Source organism: Homarus americanus, unplaced genomic scaffold (assembly GCF_018991925.1).
Source record: "Homarus americanus isolate GMGI-L3 unplaced genomic scaffold, GMGI_Hamer_2.0 scaffold24260, whole genome shotgun sequence".
Taxonomy (NCBI): domain Eukaryota; kingdom Metazoa; phylum Arthropoda; class Malacostraca; order Decapoda; family Nephropidae; genus Homarus; species Homarus americanus.
Window position 1 is genome coordinate 3239929 of NW_024721079.1, and position 12444 is coordinate 3252372.

At 41.4% G+C, this 12444-nt stretch overlaps 1 protein-coding gene across 1 annotated transcript; it reads right to left on the minus strand.

Annotated features, from left to right (window-relative positions):
- Positions 1 to 41: 41 nt before the first annotated feature.
- On the minus strand, positions 42 to 12086 carry LOC121861440 (probable glutamate receptor). The gene is made up of 13 exons (XM_042359167.1): positions 12010 to 12086; positions 7764 to 7832; positions 7206 to 7299; positions 6136 to 6279; positions 5649 to 5736; positions 5025 to 5176; positions 4653 to 4795; positions 3918 to 4005; positions 3404 to 3533; positions 2462 to 2639; positions 2181 to 2280; positions 1944 to 2073; positions 42 to 1108 (listed from the first exon to the last, which is right to left on the minus strand). The coding sequence occupies exons 1-13, from the start codon at positions 12041 to 12043 to the stop codon at positions 1025 to 1027; spliced, it is 1434 nt and encodes a 477-aa protein (XP_042215101.1). The 5' UTR covers positions 12044 to 12086; the 3' UTR covers positions 42 to 1024.
- Positions 12087 to 12444: the final 358 nt, after the last annotated feature.

Here is a 12444-nt window from a genome sequence, read left to right on the forward strand (position 1 = left end):
TTTATTTATTGGAAAGTTACCTTTTGATTGACGTTGTTAACACTTTTTGTGACACTGCAGCCCAGAAACTATCGTGGCTCAGTTTCACCATCAATTAATTTATCCTGATACAGTGGCAATATTCTCCATTGGTCATCAACTTCCGCATTAATGAGCTATCGGTAATGTTGGTAGGAAAAATAAGACACTCATTGAAAATTTTAGTACTTTAGGAGGCAGACTAAGACAGCCATAATGATACTGGTAATTTGGGTATGCAATAACCGTGCTCTTAGATTTTTACCTAAATTATTATCGTACAAATCGCACGACAAGAGAAAAAGGTATCTTGTCCAGGGTAAAATATCGTAAGCTTGGCAATACAGTAGTTTAAAGCCCAAAAGCTTATCGCTACTTAAGTAATAAAATTAAATGTCCTTTTTCGTCTGTCAGTACACTGCATCGTTGAATTTCCAAGCCCATATATGCAGCTTGCTTTTTGAGGTCAGTGCGTTTGAGGAAAACTTGAAATATACACAACTTGAACTACCGAAAGTCTGACTTGTAAGAATGGAGTAATATCAACATTACAACTGCCATGTTCAAAAGGTAAGCCTATATTTTTTTTCAGCTACAAGATAAAAATTGGAGTGTTATAACATAATATTACCTACTGTGTGTTAGAAAATAAGCTTACAAAAAACAAATTAGATTAACTTTTATATATTTCAAAGATGGAGCAAAATACTATACGCAGCTTCTTTTTTAATGGGTGTCAGTTTTACTTTATTCATTCAGTTTTTTTTAATGACCATTATCATCAGATAAGAACACTTTGTAGTTGAATGTTTGAGGGAGGTGTGGACCCGATAAATATGTAAGCTGCCGCTCGGGAAAGCAACAAATATTATTCAGCATTGTCTTGAAGATCCCTAGGTATTAAGAACTGTGAAAAGGTGTTTGGGTGGAGAAAAAGGGTTACTAGATTGGTGAGGTTGAAGACTTAGGGTTTTCACAAATAAAGGTGATATATAGGGTTTCTTCATTAGTGAGAGGGAGGCAGCAACAACTCGAAGCCGAAGGAAACAGTAGAGAGGAAGGCGCCACCACCCAGCAGGAGGAACACCGCCTGATGGAAGATAACAAGCCAGAAATATGTAGAAGAAATCACATCATAAATGGATAAATAGTTAACATTGAAGAATTTGAAGCTAAAAAACATATATAAATTCAATTTAGGCATCCGCTTCCCCGCCCACTCCAGCATAGGTCCACCCAAAAGGAATACAGACAGAGAGAGGGGAAGGAGAGAGGCACATAGAGAAAGACAGAGGTAAAAACAAGTAGACAGGCAGAATGAGATACAAACATAGGGAGGGCGATAGAGATACACATAGAGCGAAAGCAACAGACAGACAGACAAAGATATACACCAAGAGAGAGACAGACAGACAGAGAAATTAAGTCACCAATCAACTAGCAGTTCTACCTACCAATAGCCCAATTTACTTGTCAGTGGGTCTTTCTTCCTCACTCACAATTTGTGCGTTTGGTCTTGCTTATTGTCTCCTCTTGTTAAATTTTTCACATAGTCTTATCATCTGTTGTATCTCTAGAAGAACAACTATTCTAACGAGTCACAGAATTACCCCCGTGAGCTTGAACCATTCATCTAGGTAAAGGTTCGTCAGTCGGGACCCACTCCGTTGGATCAATTATTCAGTCAAGGTTAATCAGTATATCAAGCGAGTGTAACACCTGTGAATACTTAGCATCTAACCCTGATTCTTCTCTATACAAGTTAACCAGGCAGTAATGCTCACCTATCCAAATAATTCCTTTACCTTACCTCACAGTCTTTTATAAATCAACGAAAAATGTATTTATAGATTATTGATTCAATGTGTGATTCCTGTCAGCCAGTGTTCCTACCTAAGGATCGGTCACTCATGTCCCTCACTCACCCAGAGGTCAACTAAGGAGTAAGGTTCCTGGAGCTTGATCTTCTTGGGTGTCTTGAGACAATGGGTCATGTTAGGCATTTGGTTCGTCGCCCATCGGTCGTAGATCCCGAACTCTCGTAGTGCCAGGATCCTGCAATAACCGGGGTGCTATTTAGAGCCTGGGGCGTTACTTAGTGCCAACAATAATTTACTCAGTGGATGGCACTTATGGTAGTGAGGGTTTTGGAAGTAGCTCACCTTGCATTCAGTAGCTGGCGTAGGGGGCTGTTTCGCTGCACCACCATTGCGTAGATCAGACGCCAGAAGTTACCAGTCGACATGTAGAAGTCACACCGACCTGGGGGAGTACATGGCACTTTTATGATGAGTAAGTAGGTTTCTCTGTTTGTGTCTCTTATCTCTACTCTTCTTCTTTACCTTCAGTCCTCTGTAAACCCCTGCCTCAAACTCCATCCCTCCTAACCTCCTCCTCCTCCTTCTTGGTGCCCTCCTTACACTCTTCACCTTCCCCCACTGACCTGTGAGACTGAAGTGGTCGGAGTATATCTTCCTGCAGACGACGTTCTCTACAAGCATGGCGTGGCGGCCGTCCGGGATGAGACTGTAGGCGGCCCCGTAAGTCTCGCTGGCTCGGACGTACTTAGCCCGGGAACGACTCTCCCGCGCCAGCTCCCCGTACACGCCTCCCGTAACTGTCTGAATTGTGAAAGGAATTAAGGCGTGGGACGAGTTGTGAAGTTATCAGCGAATGATTGAATAATCCTAAGCCATATATTGTATTAAGTTCGGTAACGTTGTTTAAACTGAAACATTTATTTAACCAAATACTTAAAAACTCAGCTTGTGATGTATTGATTTATGTCCTTATCACTTTGCTTTACCCTCTTAGCCACTGATCGGCCTGTTAGCCACTTCAGCGGTCGGTTATGTGACTTATGTCTCTATTTTGCACTAATGGCAAGTACTGGGCATGTACTACCTCCAGAATGTATCTGAACCTGCGTCAGTATTGGTCAGATCTGGACTTAAATAAGCTCACACTTGGTGCAGTCTGGTAGGTGTTTCCAGGAGTTTACAATCCTTACTCGAAAAAATAACTGACAAGTGTCTGTACTTATAGCTTCTGCGACCTCTGGTGGCGTGGGCATCCGCTAGCTCCAGATATGGACACTTGACTGAGTAATGTCCTCTGAGGTGGTTATAAACTTCTATTAAATCATCCCATGTCCGTCTATACTATCAGCTGCAGATGTTCTAATCCCCCCTTGATACCTGAGGTGCTGGTGTGCACGCAATACCTAACCACCAAAGTTACAGGTGGCCTTGACGGTGTGATACCTGAAAAGTTCATCATGAAGGATATACTGTACGTGGAGGAAGTACCTAAAGGGCAGGGGAGGTACAGTACGTCTAGGTGGGCGAGACTATAGGTGGGCGGTGAAGGCGGGGGAGTACAGTACCTCTAAGTGGGCGGTGAGGGCGGTGGACCCCTCCATTAGAAGCGTGAGGCCAGGATCATCCAGAACGTCCCTCAGGGAGTCATACTTCATCGTTACCGTCTTTACCGCCAGCAGTGACGTCAGGGCCCCACTGAGGACCAGAATAAAGTTGGTGTTATTGTCAGGGTGTGTCGGGGACTTCCTGGGGACTAGGGGGGTCTGTTGTTAAAGTGTGTCAGGGTCTCGACAGGAGTGCGGTGGAAGTTGTGTGAGAGTCAGGATATGTTAGAGCCAAGCTGAGGAACACTGTGGGGGTTGTTTTAGTGTCAGAGTTTGTAAGCTCCTGAAGTCAACTGTAGAAGTACTACACCATGAGCATCATAACTACACACTTTCATTGTCACAACAGCACACATTCACTACCACAGTAACACACCATCATACTATCACCATCTTAGTACAACATCATTATCACAATCATCACCATCACAGCACCATCGTATCATATTATCACCATCACCATCATCATCATTACCTGTAGCTTCGGACGACGATCAGTACTATGAAGAGCCACATGCAGAAGATAAACCGGAGTGAGGCGGTGGTTGGTAGCCAAGTGACATCTGCCAATATAAAGCGTTGTCATGAGAATGAAGATGTGTCATAAGCGTAAGGGCTGTGTCACGAGAATAAATGTGTCATAAGTATAGGGATGTGTCATAAGTATAGGGAGGTGTCATAAGTATAGGGAGGTGTTATAAGTATATGGGATGTGTCACGAATATAAGTATAAACTGTTACAAATATAAGGAAGAATTTTGAAACTAAGAAACTTTATATTAGCAGAATATTAAGACTTGAAGAATCTTGAAACTCCTAGAATTTTCGAACCCTCACAATATTCAAACCCAGGCCACCACACCAACCACTGGCACCTTGCCATCCCGGGGCACCACGCCACGTAAACAAATATTGTTCTTCCATTATAGGACACGTGCTAACAAAAACAGGCTCCTCCTCCCTAGAAATGTGTTATTCATCCCACGGTGTCAGACTACTATTACACACTGAATGGCACAATATTGACAGGTGAATTTGAATACAACCAACCTGTCCCTTTTGTTTAAACTGTCTAAACAACCTTATTGACAATAAATGGTTGTGATATTGCCTAGTCTTAATAGTTGTCAGGCTTTTGCACTGAGGATGTTGTCATCGTTTAATGTAGTGATGGGAAGCTCCACCACAGACGGGTCATAGTAATACTTACTCTGCGTGAAGGAAATGCTGTAGAACGCCCACACATATCGCCACGTAGACTTGGGTCCTCCGAAGCCCAGAAGGTTGACGAAGATGACAGCAGTGAGCACCATCCCCAGCAGCGCCGCCAGAAGACCCACCCACACGTACCACCTGCCGCCCCAGTAACGCCATGTTATCTTACTTGTTTATTACTATTTCACTATATGACTGAGGCAAAAGTAGGATGACCGGACAGTGAAACAACTCTCACAAGGGCTGAGGAAAACAGACCATAGTGTACGACATACTAGCTTTACGGGGTAAGATATAAGTCACACAGTCCTGGGGGAGGAGAGGTAAGTCACACAAGCCTTTAAGGAGGACAAATTACAGTACTCACGTGAAGGGCGCAAGGAAGCCCCAGGGGTCTGGCTGCGGTAAGGGGCGGGTCACCAGGACGTGAAGCATCTCCAGGAACACAGGGATGGTAAAGTCTACCACCTGACTCCTGCTGTACGACATGCCGAAAGGTCCCAGTCCGAGATCCGCCTCCTGGCACACACACACACACACACCAAGCAGTTATATATATACCTGTCTTGACAGTGAGTGTGGTTTTAATGATAATAATGACAGTTGTAATGTTTATCCTTATAATAAAAATAATAATAATAATAATAATAATAATAATAATGGGCATATGAAATCAGGCTTCGATATGCAAGGAAGTAGCGGACCAGCACTACACTAATCACTTTCATTCCCGCAACCGTAAAAAGTGATATCCATTTACAACTGAATGGAATGGAAGTGTCCTGGAATCGAATCATTGACCCTTGAAACAAGAGGAGAGGACTGTTTCCACTCGGCCTCCGTACACTTAATATTAATAGTAACTGGAAGAAAATCTATTGATTAAACTTTTTCTTTTTTTTTTCAACCATGAATTTCCCCTGTACAGAATACCGCAAGATGGACCGATATGCACTACACAAGTGAAGGCAAGAGTGAGGGCGGCACTCACCTCCCTCATCACTGTACCAATCATGCCATTCCACGACCCATTCTTCTGAGGTGCTCCCCAGTACCCGTCTCCCTGTACCACGCTGTACCTGTAACATAAGTCTGCTGCAGCATACTGTACCTGTGATATAAGGACACCCTATCTGATAGAACCTCAGACTGGAATTCCACTGCCTGACAAGTTACAGGAGCCTCAGGACGGAAGTATGTAAAAGGCAATGAATCACCCAACACTCTGGTACACTCTAATACACTCTTAACGTCGAAAAATACATATTTCACCATGGTTATTATATCAGATTATGATTACTCTCTTCTCCAGTGATACCTGTACATTTACCTAAGAGGAAATCTATCTGCGAGGAACTCCCCTTATGTCTATACTGCTCTTATTACAGAGGGCGAAAAGGCGTTACAGAAACCGATAGACAGATAAGTAGAAAATGTGTAACATACTGTGAGCGACGCAGGAGGAGAGATCAACTCACGTGAAGTTGAGGGAGGAAGCCAGAGCGTCCAGCAGCAGAGCCATGGGACCCGTCACCTTAACTGACCCGTCGGTGGCTGAGTGCAAGTAGATGTGGGGTGGCCAGGTCTCTGCCGCCACCACCAAGTGTGGTGCTCGTGAGAACCTGTCAACACAAATTTCTTACTGCCACACACAACACACAACACACGAGAGGAGTGTAGGTGGGTCCTGTAGAACTTGCTACTCATTAGGGGCAGTGCGGATACATCAAACTGTAGACTAAGCCTTTTCTAGTGCTCAGTGGGTGGCACTGCACTCGATTATCTTAATTTCCCCAACTATAAAGTGAATTAGGGGTGGCCAGGGAGCAAACCAGTGACCTTAAGGACAGGAGACAAGTGCCGTGTCCACCAAACATGGGCGATTACATTGGTAATATAATCAAATATGATTATAAAAAAGTGATGTAATCGATAACAATCGTGATTACATGCATTTAATCGCGTTAGAATAGCTAAGTAGAGGTTATTAGACGATTTGTGCCATGACCAAAATTATTTGCCAATTGTGGGTTAAGAGTGAAGCGATTATGTTTTGAACTAAATGAAGAAATATGTCAATATTTCACGTAATGGAACCATTAGAGGTAAAGGTATAAATATTAAAGAGATTTCGCGTAGTAAGACCATTAGCGCTTTGTACTTGAAGATGACACAAATTCCTGGTAATGAAACCAGTAATGATCTTTTGCCAAATATAAAGTTAGTGTTTCGGAAAACTGCAAAATCAGATAAAAAACAATACTGCAATATTGATCTGGGAACAAATAAGTTAAGCTTAAACATACCAGCATAGGTATAATAATTACAGGTTGTCCTCAGCCCCGTGGACCACAGCTGAGTTATTGTCGCAACTTAAAAATATACTCTTGTGTATAGAGATGAACATATATTGTTAGTAGGTGAGCTGTATATTGTTGCTTTAAACAAAATGTGATTTGTCTTCACTGTTATGGGTAGAGAGAGTGGAGGAGGGGAGGAGACAAGCTGCATGAGAAATGAAGAAGACAACTAAGAGGCGTACAAGTACCTGAAACCGAGTGGGCGGCCGCTGGTGAGGGTGGCCTGAGCGACACTCTGCCAGGCGCCACCACCATCACCACCACCACCCCCATCACCATCACCTGTAACACAAAGCATTACTATACACTTACCTTACGTTACCCACATCACCACATATCGTGCTAGCCACGGTCTGGACTCAGAGATTCCGTACATTTGCTTTGTCCTCTAACTGATGCCAAATAAAAGCTTTTATAAATTTCACAACTTACCAGTTTTCTAGCCGCACGGTCAAACCTTTGTTATGACTTTTATTGGTCAGTGTTAGTACGCAAGAAAACCGGAGTACGCTGAAAAGACTCACATCTGTCTCGAGACGGAAATTGAACCCAGGACACAATAGTGATAAATATGCGCAATACCTCTACCATTCCCACCACTCCTCTTAGGTGTACCATGTCAACGTTTTGCCCCCTCACCGGTGTTATGCCAAGTTATGTAGTTAAATTAGGGTAACTAAAACGACCACACAGTTTAGGTTAACAAGTTACTTGTACGAAGTGATTAGGAGTTGTTTTGAACTGACCTGATGTGTACAGCGCCCCTGCTGCGTGCAGCACCACCCACAAGGTAACAGTCACAGACCGCATCACACCTGCAACAACATCACAGTTCCTTTTATATGTGCACATACTGTGTGCGTGTGTATAGAGAAGGGCTACAGAACACGGTCGTATATATGTATTTATAGAGGGGGGTTACACAGACGTCACACATCACCTAACAATATGAAGTGGTCAGGACAAACAAACAAGTTCAGACTAAAGAGGTGTATTTCTAACATAATTAGCAAGTAAATAATACCAGATACGATTGTTAGTAGAAATATTCCCAGAAGGTTTTCTATGACTTTATAAGTTTAGTAAAAAGCTGAAAATGTTGCCCGCACAAAATCCTTTAATCTAACAGGTAGTAATATCAACACACAGTATCCTGTTACAAGTAATATTTTCTATAATAACTAAACAACTTGTTTCTGAATGATCTTGCAATTGAATAACTTTTCAACGTCAGAAACTTGGTTTGTATAATTATTCCAGGACCTGAGATAATTACGAAAACAATATTGATAATCGATTCTTATATTTGCCTCACAAATAACTCATAAGCGCTTTAAATGAAGCGGTAATACTAATATTACCCTTCAGGCATTATAAACGTGGTAACTGATGGTGTTATTATGACAATATTATTAGAACAGAACCAAACTGGCAAGCAAAATTACTTTTATGGAAATGTTGGCAACCCTGACACCTTTGTAGCCATGTTAATACCATTGACACCTGTTTGTAGACATTTTGGTATCCCTGATACCTGTTTGTACCCATGTTGACACCATTGACACCTGTTTGTAGCCATGTTGACACCATTGACCCCTGTTTGTAGCCATGTTGACATTCTGACACCTGTTTGTGGCTTTGTTGACATTCTGACACCTGTTTGTAGTCATGTTGACATTCTGACACCTGTTTGTAGCTTTGTTGAAACCCTGACATCTGTCTATGGCTATGCTGGCTCCCCTGACATATAAGGACGTTCTTACATTTAAGGTGCTATAACATATAGGCGTGTTAAGGGGGCTCCATACCATATCATGGAAAGTTTACACCGTATCATACCAATGATACCATGAATAGTGTACACCGCTTCCCAGGCCATGCATGAACAAGACGAGTAAAAAATTTAAAAAATATAATAATTATAAAAATAGTTATTATTATTATCATTATTATTATTTGCTCGCAAATGTGTCCAATATTCAGGTTCCTAGCCTGAGATATAAGCAAGACATCAAATAAGAAAGAAAAACAGGATGGGGGTGGAAGGGCGGTGTACTAAACAAAGTAATGATTGAAAAGCTGGAAGAAAGAAAGAAAAAATATATACTGTATATATCTAATTAATCTAGCCATATAATTGGAGATGAAGGAATAATGCTAAGATATTAATAAATAAAATTGAGGATAGGAATCAATGAATGTAAAAGCTGTGGTCCCTAAAGAGATGTAAAACTGTGTTCATAGAGTCAGTCCGAAATCATTTGGAGCGGAGGATCGCGGTCGCCAACCCTCAGACATAAATAAAGCACCTTGACTGATTGACAAGGTAAGCCTTCTATACCGTATTTGGTGTCCTGGACATTCTCGAGAGATTATGTTTTAGATGAATAAGTCGGAACAAACAACTGAAACTATCTACTTCATTAAGGTGTACTGTACCTGATGATTTAACGTATCACTGTAAACCAAACAACACATTTATACACGTTAAATTATTCTCAGCTTTCAAGGTATATACTACATATATAAGTTTAAGCAACACTTACCACACTTGGGGAAGCTCTGGCTGTGTTGAGAAAACTCTCTCCAGGGCCATGTGTTCGCGAGGTCTGACTCACGACTGGCAAGGAGGACGCTATGTGCCATATTCAATACTCCACTGCACTAATCTCCTACGCAGATGACCTCACGTTAGCTTCCCAGCGTACACAACTATATCAGGCTACTACAGGCTTAACCTCAGCAACATCTTCTACCTTCGATATCCAGAAACTATTAAGGATTCATATTTCTCACAACACAAGAAAAGTTTCAACTAAAACAGTAAACACTAGCCCCCCTAGATTCTGAATTCAAACTTTTCCCATAAGAGAACTCTCCTTTACTAGAACTCCCTCCACATATAATGAAAAATATTCATTAAACAATAAAACGATACCCACCACACTGTTGACCATTATACAACAACTACACACTTCATAAAAGTATTCACACTACATAGTAAAACGATTCCCCTAACACACTTCACAGAAATAGTCATACTGCCCACAGACGTAAAGTATGACCACTACACACAATCAATCGAAGTGCAATTCTCATATCTAAACGTTTTCGGGTTTACTGGGACAATTGTACATCAGTTCACCTTCCATCATTAGTGAGATCTCAGAAGATAGGTTTAAGGACTAACTGGTAAAACTAATTAGAAAAAAAATCTAGAGAAGGTTATTACCTCAGGGTTCGCTGCTGCCTCCACTACTATTTGTTGCCATTTGGGACACCCTGACACCTATTTGTGGTCATGTTAGTACCCTTGACACCTGTTTGTAGCCAAGTTGACACTCTGACACCTGTTTGTAGTCATGTTAACACCCTGATACCTGTTTACAGCTATGTTGGCATCCCTGACACCTGTTTGTACCCATGGTAGTAACCGTGACACCTTTATGTAGCCAAGTTGACACCCTGACACCTGTTTGTAGTCTTGTTAACACCCTGGCACCTGTTTGTAGCCATTTTGACATCCTGACACCTGCTTGCAGGTATGTTGGCATCCGTGACACTTGTTTGTAGCCATGTTAACACCCTGGCACCTGTTTGTAGCCATGTTGATACCCTGACACCTGTTTGTAGTCATGTTGACACCCTGAGTGACAACTGCTTGTAGCTATGTTGGCATCCATGACACCTGTTGACAGTCATGTTAGCCTAAACCTCTGTAACAAAATATTTATATTTACAGATGTCAATGAGCTAGAGGATCACGTAAGCTTGAATTGGGTTAAGAAACATATTCAAGAGGATATAAATAAACCTGTAGGACAGCAAGACATTCTGTTGTAAGCATTAGCATTTATTTTTTATTTATTTTTTTAGGCGTTTATGAGTGTGATGCAAATGTATTCCTTGGGTGGTGGTAAATTATCGATTTCATGTTAATTGATGAGACCACATAATACATCTATCTTATACATGAGTACACACATTCATCAGATTATCTTTCAGTGTAGCCAAGAGATATGTTGCTAATGGTCATTTATTTCGAATTGTTTTTAGTTACGTGTTCTTTAATATCCTGGTATACCATCAACCAAGTGTAATGGTAGTATACACAAAAGCTCTTGGAAAAATCCAGGAATTTAATGGCTTTGAAACGCCTTTAGTTCCATAACGCCTTTCAGTGTCCACATCCTCTTCCGTCACGAGTAACTACCGTGTATTCACAGACTCACTATTGTATTCCCGATACATATAATTTGATAACGATTATATTATTGGTTCATTTTGCAATAGTGTTGTGTTGTGTGTGTGTGTTGTGTGTGTGTGTCAATAACCATGTGTCAGTCCTATATATTATACTGTAAGTTCTTCCTTGAGGTACAAATCACTAGAAAATTGTCACATTTTAAAATATCGGTATAATCCCCCGAGTCACTGTAAAGGTCCGGTCTTTGTTGAGGGAATTTCTCTTTTCTACTGTATGTAACTGCTGGCTAAGGATAACTAAACCTCAAAGAACAACACTTAAGACTCTCATTCCTATTTGAAATTGACCTTAAGGGGAAAAAGCTTAAGCGACAATCAGAAAAGAGTAAAGTTTGTTTGTTAAACCCAGTAAAATCACGAAGGATTATCTCATTGTTAACTTGAATGATTACCAATGACACTACAAATGTTGATATAATTCTGAAATCTATGTACAGTATACTAATACCCTCAAGTTATGCTTATTAACAGGATGATGATATAAACACACTTACCTGTACATGTAGATAAAGTATTTTGGGGAGTCTTTGAACACACTATTGGCGAACACTGGCTTAGTGGTAAAAGTGGTTTACGCTAGATAAGATAGGATATCTTTTCCACTACCTGAGGGACTCACTCATAAGTTTTTTTGTTTTTCAGCGTGAACACTCGTGTACAATACTGTCGTACAACTTCTACAACAAGAACAACCTTTATCATTTAGACAAGGCAACATACCCTTACCTGTACCGCTGACAGTTGCTACAACCTTCAGCATCACAACATGACGCACCTCTTACCACCACCACCACCTCGTGCAGTCATAGAGTTGGATTTGAACTATTTTTACAGGCTTTATATCCTCTCTGGCGTCTAATCCGGAATGCCTTACAGCAGCTGGAGAGCGAAGATAATTAATCTTTCATAAAGTTCCCCGAGAGAGTATGAGCCGTGACTTGTAAAAATGCTCTCACTTTACAATTACATGAGTAACATTTCTCCTGTGCGGGTGACCCTCCCTGGAGTCGACCACGGCGTCCGCTTGAGGGGTGAAAAATATTGATGCCACCTGCGACTCATCTGTCGTCTTTAAGCTGTAGCTCTCTGAAGGACGTAGCGTGTACGGGGGATGGGGGTGGTAGTGTGCGTGGAGAGGGGTGATGAAAGGTTTATATCAGT